The sequence below is a fragment of the Ictidomys tridecemlineatus genome, chromosome 4 (genome assembly GCF_052094955.1).
Source record: "Ictidomys tridecemlineatus isolate mIctTri1 chromosome 4, mIctTri1.hap1, whole genome shotgun sequence".
Taxonomy (NCBI): domain Eukaryota; kingdom Metazoa; phylum Chordata; class Mammalia; order Rodentia; family Sciuridae; genus Ictidomys; species Ictidomys tridecemlineatus.
This window is the reverse complement of record NC_135480.1, coordinates 137448251-137467382: the sequence shown is the minus strand read 5'-3', so window position 1 is coordinate 137467382 and position 19132 is coordinate 137448251. Positions and strand designations below refer to the sequence as shown.

The window sequence follows — 19132 nt, the reverse complement described above, 5'->3', positions numbered from 1 at the left end:
CTTGCAAATGCCAGGCCATGGTTTAATCCCCAGCACAGCAAAAACTAAATAAAGTGACAAGTTTTTATTGTGAGAAGCACAATTTAATTGACAGTTGTTGTTTCCCTCTAGACTCCACCCTCCCAAGTGTCCAATGGCAAAATAGAATAGAATTGAAATGTTATGGGTACCAGGGTAGGAGCAAGCTGGAATCAAAGGGGCAGGCCAGGGCGCGTTTAAGTCAGTAAAACTTTTCCCTGACAAGTACTGGGCCCCATGTTGTTTTATCACATTTTGGCAGAACCTAAAGTAAATCCCTGTCCTTTTAATCCCTTCGGAGTCTTGAAAATTTTGCAGTCAGAAAGTCAGGCTCTGCGAATGACTGTGAATGAGATAAAAATGTGATTAAGATTTCCGACTCGATCCCAGGTTACAATAGATGTTGTTTCTATGAGAGATTTACTTAGAGAAAAATAGAATTGTTTGTGGCATACCCGGGAGTTTGAGCTTCCGGCAACAGGAGTTGCAACGATGTTTTGCAATGAAGCTTCTAATTGCATCTTCCCCTAAATTGGCTGGTCCAAACACCATTCCTCTTGATCTAGAGGAAATATCAGAATATCAATTAGATCATGGCTAAGAAAAAAGGAGCTCAACTAGGATTCTCTAAGATACCGAACAGTATCCCATAGTAACCCAGTAACTTGAAGGAGCCAACAAAGAACAGAGCACTTTGGGGAAGCAACAATGTTAGGTTTGCAAATTTAAAATTCAAATGCACTTAAATCTTTGTACCCAACTCCAAGACCTACTGTGAAACTCATTTTCAACGCTAATCTGATAGAAGAGTGAATTTTCTATGTACCACATTAAAACAAAATACAGTGAAACCCTTTTTAATGCATATGGGGTGAGAGAGTGACATTCATTACCAAATGTTCTAGTAAAATATGGAAAGGTAAGGTATAAAGTAAAATTGCTATTAGAACACACCTTCTAAAATGATGCATATACATCATTGCAAACCCAAATACTTTTCTCAAAGTAAACCTTCCTCAAAAATAAATACCTGTCTGAACCCTAGAGACAGTATTTATGGCTTTTTCAAAAGCCACTTTCTAAGCTGCAAACTGGGCTCTTTATGGGACAACAAAACTACTATTAGACCATGTGCACATGGAAGTAAACCAGGTATGCTCACTGAATAGAATCAGTATATGTGAGGCACATTTCAAATATTCTATCATTGTAATAGATCTCCAGCAGATTCCAGGATTGTGTCCATCCATTATCATATTGCCTATAACCATGATTCTTCAGACCATGCCATTCTGCACACCACGGAACACAGCACACCAGAAACACTTCCAAAGAAACTTTATGAAAGCTAATATTTTATTTTAATGACATGCAGAGTGGAAACAGCACATTTAAAAAGTCTGAACTCAATTACCACTCTTAAATACCACGTCTTAAGAAAAAAGCAAAGCAAACTATCACAAAAGGAAACAATAAACTTCGCTTCTAAGGAATGCGGTTTTTCAAAGGGGACATGGTGTAAAAATGGACTTTTTTCCATCCAAGTATTGAAACATTTATCTCAATTTCCACTTCCTTTTGGCAGAAGAACAGTAGCTGCTCTGAAGATGTGCCAAGCTCAGAATGAGGGCTGATGTCAGTTTGATCTCAGATTGCCTCTTTGCTCTGTGGTGAGTAGGTGGAGGAAATCTCTTGGGAAGACAGAGTGGAAAGACACTTAGGATTAACTTTCCTGGTCACTCAATCGCTCTTACAAAGTACAGCTCTGGTGGTGTTTACCAGGCTTCATACGCTGCCTCTTGTTAGCTATGCCTCCCTTTCAGCCCATCTGGTAAGGCACTACTTCAATCAGGTGAAACGGAAGGTGGCAAAAAAAAAAAAAAAAAAAAAAAAGTTGAATTGCTCGGTATTTAGACCAGAACTCTACAATTCCAATATAGTGAAAACTAAAGGCATTAGTTAGTCATTCCCAACAAAGGATTCCTTTCCTTAGTCTCTCCATCATGTCCCTGTTTGCCTTTCATTATCTGCCATTTCTCCCAAAAAAGAATCAAAACCCCCAACTTAGAAATAACATTGATTCTCAGATAAAAGCTCTAAGCTAAATCAGTTTCCCCTAGGAGCTATGTGAAAGTCAAGACAAAAGAATCAAAATTACTCCAAAATGAATATATCAGGGATTCGACCGCTCCCACCACCATGCAGCAGAGCGTAAAAGATTGCGGGCACATTCATTTGCATCTACACTTTACAGAAAACCCTGGGCCCTGCAGTCCAGATAATCAGGTTAAGGAAAAAAAAAAAATGCAACTAGCTGTTTTCCAGATTTTTCACAACATAGGAAAAGCAGGTGGTCGCTTGGTTCCACACGCGAGGAAACGCTAATTAGTGCCATCTATACATAGATTTACTAAAGAACATCTCATCATTTCATGCTTGTCAAATGCCCAAAACCATCAAGGCAGTAATCTAAAAAGATATAAACTCAAACTACCAATAAAACAGGCAGAAGATTAGAGAAAGTTGAGACAATAGGCATGAGAAACAATATTAGAATATATACCACAAAAAACACCTTTCCTTCTGATAGTGGATTATTCCCTTATCTTGACTCCCTTTCCTCATACACAAGTTATTGTCCTGTCTTCCCTGAGACTCAATTTTATCATTTGCGAACTGGGACTGAAAATGCTTTACTTCCAATGTTGTTGCAAAGGCTAAAATAAATAACATATGTGAAAGTGTTGGCTTAAATTGGTGCTTCTCAAACTTTAATTCACACCAAATCACGGGAAGATCTTGTCAAAAACGCAGATTCTGATTCTATAGGTCTAAGGGAGTTCTGCCGCATTGCACTTGTAACAATCTCCCATGAAGCTGTTGTTGTTGGTCCTAGGTCCATGCTTTGTGTAGCCAGGGTTTCTGACATAGAAGTGCCTCGTTGAATTAATTAGATGTCATTCTCGTTGAACTAATGAGTCATGAGAAAATAGGACTTTCTGTTATTGTCACCATGAAGACTAACTGCACCCAAAACTGGGTGGTCCCACAAAACCAGGCAGGACTTGGTGATGCCATCCCATCAGTTTCCAGAGTTCTCATCCTCAAGTCATAAAAGGTAAAGACAGAAAATTCTCAACTCTGGTTGCCCACAGAATCACATCGGGAACTTTTAAAAAATACAGACATAAGGGCCCTATCTTTGGAGATTCTAATTGGATGCCAATCCTGCGCATCTTTTTTTTTTTTTAATTTCCCCAGGAGACCTTAATAAAAACTGAGACTTACTGCCCATAGAATGCAATTAAATACTTAACTGTCAAGTGGGATAACAGAATCTTGGAATCCTAAAAATATGGGCTATTCAGGTCATATTAAGTGATATATGCCAAGGTCAGAATTTAATGAATGAGAATATGTATAAACTAGGTTCATAATATGTGCACAAAATTTTTACTGCAAAATCATAAAGAATGTACAGAACAAGGTTCCTACTATAAACCCAAGGCACACAGGGCTACTGAAGAAATAATATTCTTAGGTTAAAAAAAAAAAACTTTAGCCCTATTAAGGTGAAAAATAATAAAGCCTTAATGTGTACCCTAATGATTACAACATGGATGCCATAGTCAAATAAAGATCATGAGAATTAGATGATGCATATGAGCAATATGATCACCTCACCTTCTCTAGCTCACCTAATCCAATTAAATATCCAACATATACTTAGTAGATAGGCTTTTGCATAGAAATCTATAAGCGGGACCAAATTTAGATTCAGTAAAATAACAGAGCATTACAGCAGTGCACATCTCTGAGTTCTGGGGGAGGAAAAGTAAAATCGTCAGACTTTATTGTATAAGGACTGCCCACAAATGTAGTTTTATATTTTTTCTATCACCTAGGAACCACATATAGATACTTAAGATGACTAAGAAGTAAAAATGTTAAATGCCAGCAGTTCTCAAAGTGTGGTCTATGGACCAGCAGCATCAGAGTCACCTGGGAATTTGTTAGATGTGCAGATTATTTGGTCCCACCCCCAACCTACTGAATCAGAAACTCTGGAGGTGGAGCCCAGCAATCTGCGCTTTAACAAGTTCTCCTGGTGATGGTGATGCAAACTCACATTTGAGAACCATTGTTGTCTGCCGTATTGAGCGGTCCTTAATCGGCACCATCACTTCTTTTTACTCCACCTTTAACAGAAGAACACAACCTCAGATCCTTTAGTGTCAAGTCTTTCAAAAAGCCTGCTGATGGGACAAAATGCCCTCGGGAATTCAAAGGACAGGCAGACAACTCCTCCTTCTATATAACTTTGGCTGTAAATTAAGCTGGACAACCTGATGCTTGTTATTTCAGCCCCATTGTTTTGACCTCTCATAGCTTTGCTGTGACTGGATAGCACACTTATGTCCTCAGCTGTCATTTTATAAGCAAGTGATGGAAGATGCTGCCCATGATAAGATGCTATGATTCCACTGTGAAGACAACAAAGGCAACTGTGCTTCTCACAGGACACTGTTTTCATGTCAAAGCCAATACAAGCTAAACTTAAGCACATTTCTCTTGTGTTTGGGACACTAGGAAACTCAGCATCAAATTTGCAACCAAATTCTGACTACTATATAATTTCCATTTATATATACTAACCCAACTCCAGATTTAATGATTTTATTTCCATACTTTCCTTTTACCCACATTTTCTAATCTAAAATCTTATTGTTTTAGACCTATATACAAAAGCTGCTTCAAAATCTTTCTAGGATCTAGGCAACAAGCTGTATGTTTATAAATTATTTTAAAAACCATGTACCATTTAAACAATATGCAGTGTATATATGTATTGAAACATTACATGGTTTCCTATTATATGTATAATTTTTACATTTTTATGTAAGGGTTAAAGAATAATTAAAAAGAAACATGTACAAGTTAAATGTGATTTTCTAAATGATAACACATAAATTAACTTACTGTTTGTCTTCAGGTTTTATAACAGATGGATCTGTCAAATTTTCTCCAACACCTCAAAAGAAGAAACAAAATTCACTTAGCAAATGGAGGTTTTACTTTTTTATAAGTTCAAGAAAATAATAATCAAGTCTTAGCATCTTTTTGTTGATCTCACAATCACTGTGTAGTAAATTAAACATCATATGAATTAAATCTAATATAAAAATTGTCCAGGAATGTTTGGAAATTTTAGTGAAGGCACTGTCTCCCACAATCCCCTCTGTTATAATAAACGTGTAGACCACAAATGAATGTTTTGGTGGTGTGTTCACAGTTATTGATAATGACATCTGCCATTAATTTGCCACTTGTGCACATTAGACATTCTAGTTCTATTTTCTCTAATTCTCAGCAATCATAAGATATTAGTCTCATATCCTAATTTTACATGTGAATCTCATTTACATCAATGAGTACATTGATGTTCAAAGAGATTAAGTAATTTGTCAAAGGTCTCTTGGATCATCCATGATCAGAACCAGATTAAAGCTGAGGGAAGTCGTGTTCCTCCCGTTGATTCAGAGTCCCCTTAGAGGGACTCCATCAGTGCTCAGCAAGGTGCAAGGTGCTATGAGGTTTTGCAAGTACAGCCTCTGCTCCATCAAAGGGATACATCAAATTATTAACACCACTTACAAACACTACAATGAATCAACACCAAGTTGTTGATCAGCTGCTGGTTGCACCTCTGTGTTCAATTTAAGCTACCAGCACTTTTCTGAATATATGAGTCTTCAATAAAACTTACTTGTTACAAGGTGACACCAAAGCCTTAACAGATAATATAGGTTCAATTTAAAGCAAATTGTATATAAAAGAAAAAAGAAAAAAAAAAACAGGGATGAATGCCCAAAGTGAATCTCATAAAATTCAAGTGGCGAGGAGGCTGATTTCCAATGGTGGTGACATTGCAGGCACCATACTACAGTGTCTGAGATCATTCTCTAACTTGCTCTAGTTCTGTGTTTGAAAGAGATTAGCTTTGTGGGAAGATTATTTAAAACTTATGTGAACTTTACAACATTGGTATATATTGTACTTCATGAAAGAAACTCATGTTTTCTAACCACTGTTTAAAACTCATGTTGTCTAACCAATATTTTCTTTGTAATTGTAGATGGACAACATACCTTTATTTTATTTTATTTTATTTCTGTATGCAGTGCTAAGGATCCAACCCAGAGCTTCACACATGCTAGGCAAGTGCTCTGCCACTGAGCCACAGCCACAGCACTGTCTAAACACTATTTTAAAAATATTTCTGTATTCTGTATATTTAAATACGTTAAACCTTCCACAAGAAAATATAATCCTTACAGACTTTTCCCCTAAAAACTGACTTCCCCAGGAAAATGACAAAGCAAGTCAGAGCTTAGAGCAGCAGTGTTTAACTTTTTCTGTGTCATGTCCCCTCTCTGTCAGTCTGGTAAGGGTAAGGGACCCCATTCTCAGAATAATGTTTTACATGATTTAAATATGTAGGATTATAAAGGAAACCAATGGCATGGAAATGCAGTTATCAAAATACTTTTTAATTACAGTATTACAATACATGTGCTTCTTTACGAGTAAATTAAATAACAGGATTTCTCCTGGATCTATGAACTACTTTAACATCCAACATGTGACAAATACTAACAATATTTTGAGATTTCTGCCATCTTTGTAAATACTATGTTAATATCTGTAATTTCTATTGTAAACACAAGTACTGCTAATATCACTGTGGTATGTGGTCTACTGTAACTGAAGAAAATGACAAGTTTCAGTTACCAGTTAATGCAAATAAGGCATAATTTGTTTTCTCATCAAAATCCATTTACCCTGTGAATTTGACCCAGGAGCGCCTTAAAAAACTCCTAGCATATTAACTTCACACTGATTTTGAATAGGGAAAAAATAAAGTAAGGTTGAAATATAGCTCAAAGGAAGTATGCAAAACTTGCTCTGCTCATCCCTTATCCCTTCTGAATAAAATCACAGGAAGAGGTTGGTCCTTTCGTGTTCTTCTCACCACTCCTATAAGAAAGGAAGAGCCTAGAGAGATGCTGGTTTTCTAACCATGAATTAAGTAAACAGCACGACAGGCAGAAAGATACCCCAAGTACCACCAGTAGAGAGGCTAACAAACCTTTTACTTGTTTGAGTGCAGACCTAACATCAAGCCTGGAGTTTACAGCAATGATGAAAACTTAGGCTGGTATCTAAGTAAAGTGTGAATTTAAGCTAGGAGGACACACCATAGCTGAAGAGATAACAGCAATTGACAAAAAGGGGGGTTTGTAGGGGGAAAAAAAAAGTCCATCAAAATCATGTCAGCCCCTGTTTACTTTAAATCAGAGTCACAGAAGTCAAAGGACTCACAGCTCCAGCACCTTCGAGTAGGGAGGACCTGGGGACTTTCCCTCATTTCTCTAAAACTCAGTTTTATCGTCTGAAAGTGGGAAATCTGTGCCTTATCTTATAGGATTACTGAGAGTATCAAATGAACAATAGTATACACACTGTTTAGCAGATTATCTGACACATATGAAACTAAAATATATTAACTGTTATTTTTATCATATTTATTCTATCAAGGACCTCTTATAAAATTAAACTTTTTATATTTTTGCCACTGGTAAAATCATGCTTCTGATTATCCTATTTCCCTAAAGCACTACATTTCCTAACAAACATGACACCTTAGAAGAATGAGGATAGAGTATCCACAAACTCAACTGAACAGTTCAAAGTTTAACTACTAAATATATATTTTGGGGCCCTCCAATGGAAGATGGGCCTTCTGAATATGTGTATGTGTATCTTTGTGTGTGTGTGTGTTTGTGTGTGTGTGTGTGTGTGTGTGTGTGTGTGTGTGAGAGAGAGAGAGAGAGAGAGAGAGAGAGAGAGAGAGAGAGAGACCACCCAAACACCAATGAACCACCAGCAGCCACATAGTCACACCCACCACCATTGCCACTCTATTTCTCCCAGCTACACAGGAACAACCAAATAGAAAATTACCATCATGACCTCCCAACACATATATTCTCTGAACATTTGGAAAACATGGGAAAATGATGTATTTCAACACCTAAAAGTCCCCCAAGGCAACTCTCTACTGACTGTAACAGTATCCAGGTAATATGAGAAAACTCACAAATTTGCATTCTGATCTCAATCAACTTTGAATCCATCAATTATCTTCTACATCTGTGCAAAGAAGTTACTTTCTTTGTTGATGTACAATTTATGATAATGTGGTGGATATTGACTTATTCTGGAAATGGCTTTGTTGAATAAGAAATTAATACTGTATCTCCAAAAGTCCCTTGAAAAACATAATGAGCTATACACCACAAAAAAAAAAAAAAAAACAAAGCTGTGCACCACGGTAATTTGAAATACAATTGTTTTTAATTTCTACTGCTGGGAATTAAACAGTGGATTTCAAGTATAATGATGATGATTCAGAACCTCATATGCAGGATTTTTAAGTGGAAAAAGACCGGAAAGCTTCAGTATAATTACAAATGATGTGAAATTGGTCACACCTCTCCTTGGAGCTCAGTTTCTTGGCCTGGTGTGGCAATTTCTGGGTTAATGACTGGGACTCTCTTGTAAGAAATTTAAGAGGAGAAAGAAGGGAGACTGAAAGAATAAACTGCCTGTTTCCCCTGCCTTCTTCTCCTCAATGCAGTAAAGAACAGAGACCTAAGTTGGGGTCTCCCTACAGTAGCACCAGAACCCCACTAATGATTAACCTCCATCTTAAAGAACCTTGCAGAGACTGAGATAAAAATAGCAATAACTCACATTTATTGAGGACTTACTACCTGCAAGAACTTGTCTCACCTGAACTCTTCAATAGCCTAATGACTTAAGTGCATAATATTATTTTTCCCATTTACAAAAGAGGCAGGTCGGACTCGAAAGCCACTCCTGGGGTCATGAAATCAATTCACGGTAGAGCCAGGAGTCAGACTCTGGCACTGCAACTTAAAAGCTCCTCCTCCCAAGGGCTTCTACCCAGCTTCACATCTTTCACCCCCACCTCCTAGGCAATTCTTCTCTCCAAAGATCAGAAATACAAATAAATTAAATACAATATGAAACTGAATGAAAACCCATTATGAGATTTTAAAAACATGTTATATTTTCTCCTTTCCAACCTGGTTTGGATTAAACGTGATATTGCACATGAGCTTTTAGCCAAGTGCCTGGCACAAAAATAAGTTCTTAGTAAATGTTAGCTAGCAGTATTAATAGTATAACTGCTTATAATTACTGTTACAGGACTCATATTCTTCCTAAACTCAGGCCTAACCAATTAGCCACAACTCTCTGATAAGCATCTCAAATTTCATCATGATCATTCTCTGATGTCCACTCTTCCCTTCTTTGAAGGTCAATGTTTTGACATAGTTTATTTGGAGTGGCCTATTTCTGCAATTGACATAATTGCTCAGTAAAAGAATAAACTTAATTCCCTTTTTTCCCCCAAGACTATCAGCACAGCATTTGTTCTGTTTAATGTCACTTTGAATTACTAAGAGACATAAAAATCCCCAAACATAAACATCATTAAACAAAAACCTATTCAAGTGGAATACAAAATGCACCGAAGAGTCATCATTAATTCCTTAAAGTTTTTCTTTGGTTGTTTTTGTTTGTTTGTTTGTTTCTGCTTTTGTTTTAGAATCAACTCCACCCAAAACTCAAAGCACAAACAGTCAAGTACAGATGAAAACAATCAACCTTTCCCAAACTTGAGCCACAAAAACAGTTGCCTTAGGCAGCCTCACTCAGAGTTTATATGGATCCAATTCTTGTTGGTTTAAAAAGCTGAGTCATGATGGTCATTTTAATTTTGTTTATATTGCTTCCTGAAATATTGTGTTTGAGGGATAGAAATATAATCTGATCTTGTGAACAGCAGAAATCTCAAAGGTCAGAAGTACGTATTTGTAGTTTAAAAAGTGCATGTACATCCTTGAGCATGAGATGCCAATTTCAAGGTGACTTTGAAGTCTTACTGGACATTGCTCATGATTCCCCTGGATTATTTATCTCAACATTCCCCAGACTCCAAGCCTGGCTTTCAGCATAGAACACCAGAACTGGACAGCTGAGAAAGTCATAGAGGACAAGAAAAAGGCCCAAGTGGTTTCAATGAGCCATAAGATGGTTGCGTCCTCTAGGTAAGAAACTCTTTAAAGGAATAAAAAGAACAGAACACAGATGGTCAATCCAGCTTAATCTGCATCCTGGCTTCCCTTTAAGTAGCTGTGCAACCTTGGGCAAGTTATTTAAACTTTCTGGGCCTAAATTCCCCATAATATCTACCTTGAGGTGCTGCTTCTGGGATTAAATGATATAACTTCTCTGAAAGTTCCTGCACTAAATCCCTTATTTAAAACCAAAGCCCTAGTCAGTGAGCCCAAGGACAAAACTTTGACCTTAATACATATTTTGTTCTGTCCCTGCAAGGAAAGTCTGCTGGAGATACTGTTTGTGCTGTAGGATTAGAAGTCACATGTGAGGTGTTGATAGTGGGGAGATGTGCTGATCAAAGGTTTCCATTAAATAAGAGTGCAGTGCGTTGCCTCTCTCAGGCTGAGTGTGTTCTTTCATGAACTGTCATATCAAGGGACAGAGCAAAGAGAGCAAGCTAAACTACAAATTGCTAAGGCAATAAATTCAAAATGCCTAGAATTTAAACTTCCCTATGTGTACAAATGTGTGCCTAAATTTTACAATGAACATAAGAGCAAGGCAAGGCCATAAAACTGGAAAAATTCATACAAAAATCATTCCCCATTTATTTTAAAATTTAAGATGTCTTTACATCTTAAGCAGCTACTTGTCTCCTTACATTTTCCCCTTAAAGTAGGAAACAACATAGTAAGTATTCATGATCACCACTGCCCAATATCTCCACCTCCCTTCTAAACTGGTGAGAGCAACCCCATACATTGCCCAACCTGGATCTCTCTGAACTTTGCCTCATACTTATTGTATCAAGTCATGGGTCATCAATTACCTTGCAGATCTAAAACCAGCAGCTCTCCCCGGGTGTACTCATAGGTCCAGTGAGAGAAGGCCAACATCAGCTCCTCCAGGGTATTGCTGGGGGCAATTTCATCTCCATTGTTATTGTTGTACTTTCGGAACTCCCCGGTCATGTACTTCTCAATGGTCAACCATTGGTTGGCTGAGTGGCAGTAGATTAAGAAAACTTCCAAGAACCTGTGAGGGAAAAAGAAGCCATGATCCCCTAGAAGATAGCCAAAGCAGGCTTTCCCTTCCAGGACAGTCCACAGCAGGAGAGCTCGCCTAAGACTGACCAATGAAACCTAAGAGAACTTGACCTTGCCCTTCCTGGGAAGGGAAGGAACGGAATACAAAGACAAGGAGGGTTTCTCCCATGTTTACTTGCCTCCCTTCTCTTTGAGAAAACTTTCAAACCCTTTTATAAATCCTGGACCCAACTTTTTTTTTTTTTTTTTGTACCAGGGATTGAACACAGGGGCACTCAACCACTGAACCCATCTCGACCCCTTTTTATTTTTTAGTGAGACAGGGTCTCATTAAGTTGCTTAGGGCCTCACTAAGTTTCTGAGACTAGCTTTGAACTTTGCAATTCCCCCGGCCTCAGCCTCCCAAATTGCTGGGATTACAGGCATGCACCACCACACCAGGCTAGACCCAACTTGTTTTGTCACACTGCATGACATTCCTTGTCAGTAAGCAATGAAGTTTTACCCTAAGTCCTCAGCACCAAATTATTAAGTGTCTTGATGAGTGAATGCAATTCTCTGGAAACACTCAAGTAAAAGTAACCAGAGTTCAATCCTACAGAGTTCCTAATTTCTTTAAGACACTGAGGGAGAAACTATGCTTAAAATAGAGATGCTTTTCTGCCACACTGATCCTGGACATTAGTAACACATCCAGGATCTGCCTGTTTTACATAATCGAAAAGGTGGTGATGGCATCTACCTGAACTTTTTTTTTTTCCATTCCCATAAATTTAGTGATGTAGGCCAACACATCTCTGGGGCATCTAATTCTCTTTTTTCCAGTCTATATAACTATGGAAGAACCACAAAAATAAAGCCATGGGAGACTTTCCCATGGGTCTGATATTTCTCATAACTAATGGGCTGAGAAGAGATTAATAGGAGTTCCTACTTAAAATGAAGGGCCATTTTGCCAAGATTTCCTTACCTCGGTGTGTAGGGAATGGTTTGAGGTTTCACTTGGTTGAAGGTATAGATTAGTTTTTGAGCAGCTCTTTGCTGTTGGATTTCCTACAAAATAAGGATTATTGATATTATATAAATGTGTGTGTGTGTGTGTGTACATTTACTGACACCTATGGATTAACGATCACAGAATTCACTAGAAGCTCCCCAAATGTGATTTTTCACCTTATTTAGCTACAACCACTCCCTCAAAAGTGAAAGTCCTACAAAACAAATACAACAAAATTCACCACCTTCAAAATAATACTAGACTTCCTTCAAGTTGGATTGGTAGTCTTAGAAAAGATGTAGCCAAGTCTCCTTTCTTTGGCCTGTCCCTCTTGGCTCTGAGTCTCTGAACTTCAGACTCACCCTGAGGCAAAGATGAAGCACTGTACTCTCCTGGAAGATTTTATGCCAAGTCTGCACGACCTCAGGGAGAAAAGACTTCACAACGAAAACGTGTCCCGGTTTGAGAACATCATCCTCAGACCATGTGCTGATGACTCGCATGGCTTTGCGGAGGCCCCCGTCCAACTCTTCCTGGGACAACACCTGGATCATTGCAGCTCTTCCATGCTGAGACCAAGAGGACATGCTCTTATCAAGATTCAGAGGGGAGCTCTCCTCCAGCCTGTAGATGGTGACTTCTTCTCCTGCTGCAAAGAGAAGTGAAGGCCAGGAGTTCAATGAGGTCATCGGGTCTGGGACAGGGAACATCCTTGATACCAGCTCAGAATTAGTTCAGTGGTCCCCATGATCAGAGAAGAAGGGACTAGGGCAGAATAAGGACATGGATCAAGCTAGTGTCCAATAAAGGTGGGGAGGGAAGAAGGGACAGTATCAGATGACATGTAAGAATTAAGTTAGTCTTATTGTAGACTACAACTGGGCCAAAAAAAGTATCAAAGTAGTATGGAAATGCTTTTATTAAACAGAAATGTTTTAAAAGGGATATTCATTATCATTCCTAAAGGAGCTTTATTAGGCCTGTTTCCATAATTGCCCTCCCTATCACTAATTAACATTAAGAATGCAGCCAGACGCAGTGTGCACACCTGCAATCCCAGCAGCTCAGGAGGCTGAGATAGGAGGATTTCAAGTTCAAAGCCAGCCTTGCACTGAGCAACTCAGTGAGACCCTGTCTCTAAATAAAGATACAAAATAGGGCTGGAGGTGTGTCTCAGTGGATGAGTGCCTCTGAGTTCAATCCCCAGAAGCAAAATAATAATAATAATAATAATAATAATAATAATAATGCATATGCATATGTTTATATGCTCTCTCTCTCTCTCTCTCTCTCTCTCTCTCTCTCTCTCTCTCGCTCTCTCTCTCTCTCTAAAAATGTGGTTTTTACAGAAGAATAAGGGTTGTGCTTTCTGGTTTTCTCCTTTGCGGATGTTATTATATCACTGAGGCAGCTGGAGTCAGATAGTACCAGGGTCATACCCACAGTTTCTCCCTCTTTCCTTAGTGCCTTTGAACAAGTCATTTAAAGCCTCAATTTCTCAGCAGTAAAATGAGGATGAAATGGGTTGTTGCAAAGATTAAAAATACTGACATGGCTGAAGTCAGATAAAAACTCAATCTCAAAGGAATTTAGACAAAATGGTATTTAACTGCTACACAGCTTCCATTTTTCAGCTATTGAATGGGCACAATTCTTTTTGAACCTGGACTCCATCAACACAGTGTTAATGCTTCAGACAGATGTAACAGAATCATGATAGACTTTCCATTGAGGTTGTCTCATTTTTTTTCTTACATCTTTGCTTCAGATGTTTGTTACTTTGTTTTTTGTTATTTGTGTGTTTGTTGTGAACACTGTACTGGTTTACCTAGAAAGGAATCCATTCCCTCACTCTTGTATCTAGTTCCTTACCAGTAAACACATCTGGGGAATGCTTAGTAACTCGTTTTCAAATATTTATTCTTGGTGCCCAGACAAATGCCACAGGAAATCTCTTTGGAGTCCTGATCCCTAGAGAATTCAGAGCACAGCTAGTGATCTGCAAAATCAGCAACGGGACCAACTGGAAAGAGGCGTCTGCATGAACAATCAGAAGCCAACCTGGTCTGTCCCATGTGAACAGTGTGAAGAGAATCGAAATCAAGGGCAGCATGGGGGACCTTGTTATATTGTCAATTGGTTCCCGCTTTATCCTCTGAACTTTATGCTCTAGCAAACTTGTTCTTTACTACTCCAACCTTTCAAAATGACATTTACAGTCTGAGGTAAGATCAATCCCTGTATGTAAAAATATCAAACAAATAAAAAACAACATACAAAGTATCTCTCTTTAGATGCCTGTCGGCTTTCACCATATTGACATTTCATGCTCTCTTCTGTGCTTATTATATGTGGTTGGTTTATTCTTTTCTTTTACTGTGTACTTCCAGCCTCTGTCAGTGAATGCCAGGTGCAACATTGTTGCTTTCTTCCCAGCTGCTGCTCATTATAGGTCTCATCCCATAGTATCAGATTCTGACCCTAAATGTTGGCCACAACAAGTTTCCATTTTAGGAAATGAATCTTAATCTATAATTATGGTCAAAGGAAATTTTTCAAGTAAAATGCTGTATCATAATTTGTCCTTTGATTCACTCCGATGTCCTATGCCGCTGCCCTGGTGTGACCTCAAGAAGGTAGAGATGCTACTCACCGAACAGTTGGATGGGTGTAAACGGTATGGTCTGAGACAGCCTCATTAAATTATTCCTTTCAATGGCTGCAAACAAAAACAGTTTTACTCTTTTAAGTCTGAAACATTGGATTAAATTTACAGAAAATCTTTCCCCCCCATCAATATAGTCAAATAATGCGAGAATATTTCATTTCAAAGGTCTTTTATTTTTGCCATTATCAATATATGATAAATTATACCATTTTAAAATATATACTATGCCTTAAATGCCAATAATAATCCCAATCTTAGGAACATTTTATATGAGGTTATATGTCATGGTTCAAGGAAGGACTGTATCTCCTGCTCTCCTGAATGGCAAACCACACATCAACCCATACATATGTGGAACTGTCTTTTAAATGGCATTTTAATTTGTGGTCTTCATTCTCTGGTTTTCCTTTTCCAAAGCAAATCCAATGCACAGTGGACTGTGGGGACACCTACTGGTGATTTTGTGCAATTCACTCCTTTTCCCAAAGAGATGTGAAGACTCATTTTAATTAGAAGCAAGAGATCTGCATTTTCCTGAGAAGAGCCATAGCCTAGCAGATCTGAGTCAATATGAGTTACAGTATTCCTCACCAGAGACTTTCTTCAGTTGACAGCTAGAGTCAAAATAATGGATGACTGCTGAGCTGAGAGACCTGGTTATAAGAGCCTGGGATGAGGAATCCACTAACACATTATTCACTACAGAGGAGAATTCAGGATAAGGCAGTCTATTACTGGACCCTAAAAAATGACCTTCATTATAATAAGAATGGTAACTCTAGCACAAGGTCTTGCCCACGTACTGAGCTTTAGATTGTATAAAAGACGGGCTGACCTATGTATTATGTCATCCAGGGTTGAGAGCAGCGACCTCCAAGAAACCATCCAGTGGCACAAGTCCAGTTGGTTGTTCTATTTTGCATTTCAAAGTGTTTTCCTCTTAGTTCTCCCTCAGCCCTTTGGCAGACTGTTCCTCAGGAAAAGCAAGTACAGTTATTCCCTCTTTGAAAGAAAGACAGCTGAAGCACTATGATGTGATATTGCTTAAGAGAGTCGAGACCCTGGACATCTTTGTTTAACAATATACGTGTAAGGTATCTTTGTTAAACTTTCTAGGTGAGGTGACATCTATTCCATGGATATGTTTATTGAGGGCCCACGGAGGGTACAAAACCCTCCCTCAAAGAACTACTTCCAGGTCTGTCTTTCCCTCAATACAAAATACAAAAGATCTCTAGCTCTAGGTTGCCTTGGAATATGTAAGGAATCTGTAGACCTCCAGGACATCCTGCTCCTTCACAATTTGGAACTTGCCAATAAAAACTTTGAATCTAAATCCTCTTAATTCCTCACAATTTGCCTTTCCAAGTCAATGCCTAGGAAAAAAAAAACTTAAAGGCTGTTCTCCAACAAAGTGAACAATTTTCCAAGTTTGGAGCCATATCAATAACATGGAATTCCCCGATATTTCTTTTTCCAAGTGCAGAATCACAGACATTGAGTTCAGTTGACCTTCTATGCACACACACTTCCTACCTGAGTAATGATGGTGAGGCTCTTGAGGGCTTTTTAAGGAGGCTGAGATCTCTGAAATTATAGAGAAGATTGGCATTTTAATTACAGAGCTGGAGATAAATACATGCTTATGAATATATTGCCTTCAAAGTTATTATTGAACAGGTTAATCAGAATGGCTTCTCTGGATTTGAAAAAGCTTGCCTAATATCCTTTAACCACATTATTGCACATGGTACCCTGACAGCTTCCAATCATCAATGTAATATCTCCAAACATATTTATATAGGGAATTGGAGAAAGACAGGTAATATTAGCCTCAAAGATGTATTTCCTCTGAACCAATTATACCTCAGGGTTGCAAAAAGCACTCAGCTGCCCATCACACTTCACAACATCCCAGAAGCACGATTCTCTGAGCTCCCTACCAAGACGCAGTATCCACAGAAAGACATTATTAATGCCAAGTTATTAGCAGACTACTTCACTGACCTAAAATAACAGCAAAATGATGAAAACACATTAAGGGGTATATACCAGAAACAAAGGAGTGGGTGGATAACAGCACCAAGGGATTTGCTTGGAGATGCAACTTCTGCGTGCTGGGAACACCCCCTCCAAGTTTAACTCATTCTCTTCTAACTGCTCCAGGCTAAATTACAAGGCTCCAGAGAAAGACTCTGCAACAGTTTTGCCATTTCATAAAATCAAAATTAAAGTGGAGAAACTTTAGTCTCATGGTGGCAACTGCCTTATACCTAGTAGAGTAAGCAGCATAATGAGCCCAGTCTCACAGATCTCAATGCCTTCTTGTTGCTGGAGAAGAAAGGAGCAGGTATCACTTCCTTTGAGGGTGTATGGTAAAATAGTAAAATCAGCAGAAAAGACTATTCCTTTCTGAATTCATTCAATAATCAAATACATATTTTCAGCACCCACTTCGGGTCTTGCTAGGCAAGAGAGATAGGAATAAGAGAAAAGTATATGCAACATACTAGAGAAAAAGATACATAACTAGAATCACAATACAGTTTGCTAAGTAATATAACAGAGGTGTGTGTACCAAGGTTTTGGGACCACATTAATTCTATCTGGAGGGAGGACCTTCATGGAGGTGTAAATATCTGAAGGTGTAAATATCTGAAGAGTGTAAAGCTGAGTCAAGCAAGACTTCACCATTTCAGAAGCTGTGAAACCTTATTCCTGTTTATTCAACACATGCTTACTAAGCACCTATTGTATGCCAGGTACTAGCCTATGCTCCAGAGAAGGAGCAAACAGATAAGGCTTCTGGTTATATGACTTAACACTTTTTAGCAATTTGGGGCATAAAGTGCTATTGAAACTGCACAGGAAAAGGCATTCACATATACTCTTCCAAATGGTTTGCTCTTAATGAGCAAAGTGTAGAAAAATGACAGAGTTGTTGACAAGTCAAAATGAAGTCAGAGGGTATCCCCACACTCATAAAGGAAACAGGAAAATCACGGTCAAAGAGGTAATTGGAAAAGAACAGATCGCATATCTGCCCTGATTTATTTGGATAAAGATACTCAACTTTCTATCTTTATACTGAATGTTCTACTTTGTATACTAGACATAAATTATAAATACTAATTAAAGAACTACAAAAGTTTCAGCAGGACACTGAACCTCACCATTCATAAGACAAAAATAAAATGTTTAAATACACAAACTTACTGTCAGCTCCATTTGAACTTCTCAACCTGTTTAGGGAAAAAAAACAAAATTATATAGATAATTCTGCTTTAAAATCTTTCAATGATCAAAGGAAGGAAAAAGTATGTGAAACAAGCAAACAAATTTTATATGTACATATATTTGGTATTTACATATACATACTCTATCAGTAACATCTGATCCCCACTTCAACTAATACAGGAATTTATCCCCTAATGATTTTCCTTGAAAAATAAACACAAGATATGCATGTAAGTCATTCACTGTATATGCCTAAAGCTAAATTAACAGAGGCTTGTTTTTTTTTTAATTAGCTATGTGATCACACCACAAATACAAGATTTAACTGTGTTTGTGTTATTCTGGATCAATTAAACTAAAGGGTTCCTGAACTATGCAAAGGAGATGCCTACAAATGAGTCTGTGAATGTCTCTGGACAAGTCTACAAATCAGTTTCATTAGCCCACGTGGCCCCTAAATGTTCACAGGCTGAAATTAGCTCTCTTTAAATTGTTACTTGCCCTGCTCAAGTGCACAAGTGGCCATGGGCAAGTCTGAATAAATGCATTCAAAGAATATCTCCAGTATTTAAGGTCCTTAGGGAAGAAAGTACAATTACAATTATTGTTTAATTTCATGCTGCAATAACCCACTACTCTGCATGAACACAAACTGCTGAACCTTTGGGAGAAGAAAGTCATATGTCCTTTAAGTCTGGAGGCAGGCTTACACGGAGATCACAGAGAAAGGCCATCTCCAAGAGAGCTGACCGCAAATGAAAGTCACCTGGTAACTGAAGATGAGTTTTGAATTCTGCTCCCCACAACTCTATGTACATTTAATTTGAAAATAACACTAGAAAAGTCCAAAAAACACTACAAACAAAATGAAATTGTCAGTCAGGCACAGTGGTATACACCCATATTTCAAGCTTCAGGAGAAGCTGAGGCAGGAGGATTACTTGAGGTCAG

The 19132-nt window shown here is 38.2% G+C and overlaps 1 protein-coding gene across 1 annotated transcript in view; it reads right to left on the bottom strand.

The window, feature by feature from the left end:
- Nucleotides 1-19132, bottom strand: part of Trpm6 (transient receptor potential cation channel subfamily M member 6) — a 136255-nt gene that overhangs the window by 11866 nt on the left and 105257 nt on the right. The window contains exons 31-38 of the mRNA XM_078047488.1: nucleotides 18161-18186; nucleotides 16481-16531; nucleotides 14930-14995; nucleotides 12639-12925; nucleotides 12250-12332; nucleotides 11063-11268; nucleotides 4999-5050; nucleotides 474-580 (exon numbers count right to left, since the gene is read on the bottom strand). Coding sequence (XP_077903614.1) covers nucleotides 474-580; nucleotides 4999-5050; nucleotides 11063-11268; nucleotides 12250-12332; nucleotides 12639-12925; nucleotides 14930-14995; nucleotides 16481-16531; nucleotides 18161-18186 — 878 coding nt within the window. The remainder of the gene's footprint in view (nucleotides 1-473; nucleotides 581-4998; nucleotides 5051-11062; nucleotides 11269-12249; nucleotides 12333-12638; nucleotides 12926-14929; nucleotides 14996-16480; nucleotides 16532-18160; nucleotides 18187-19132) is intronic.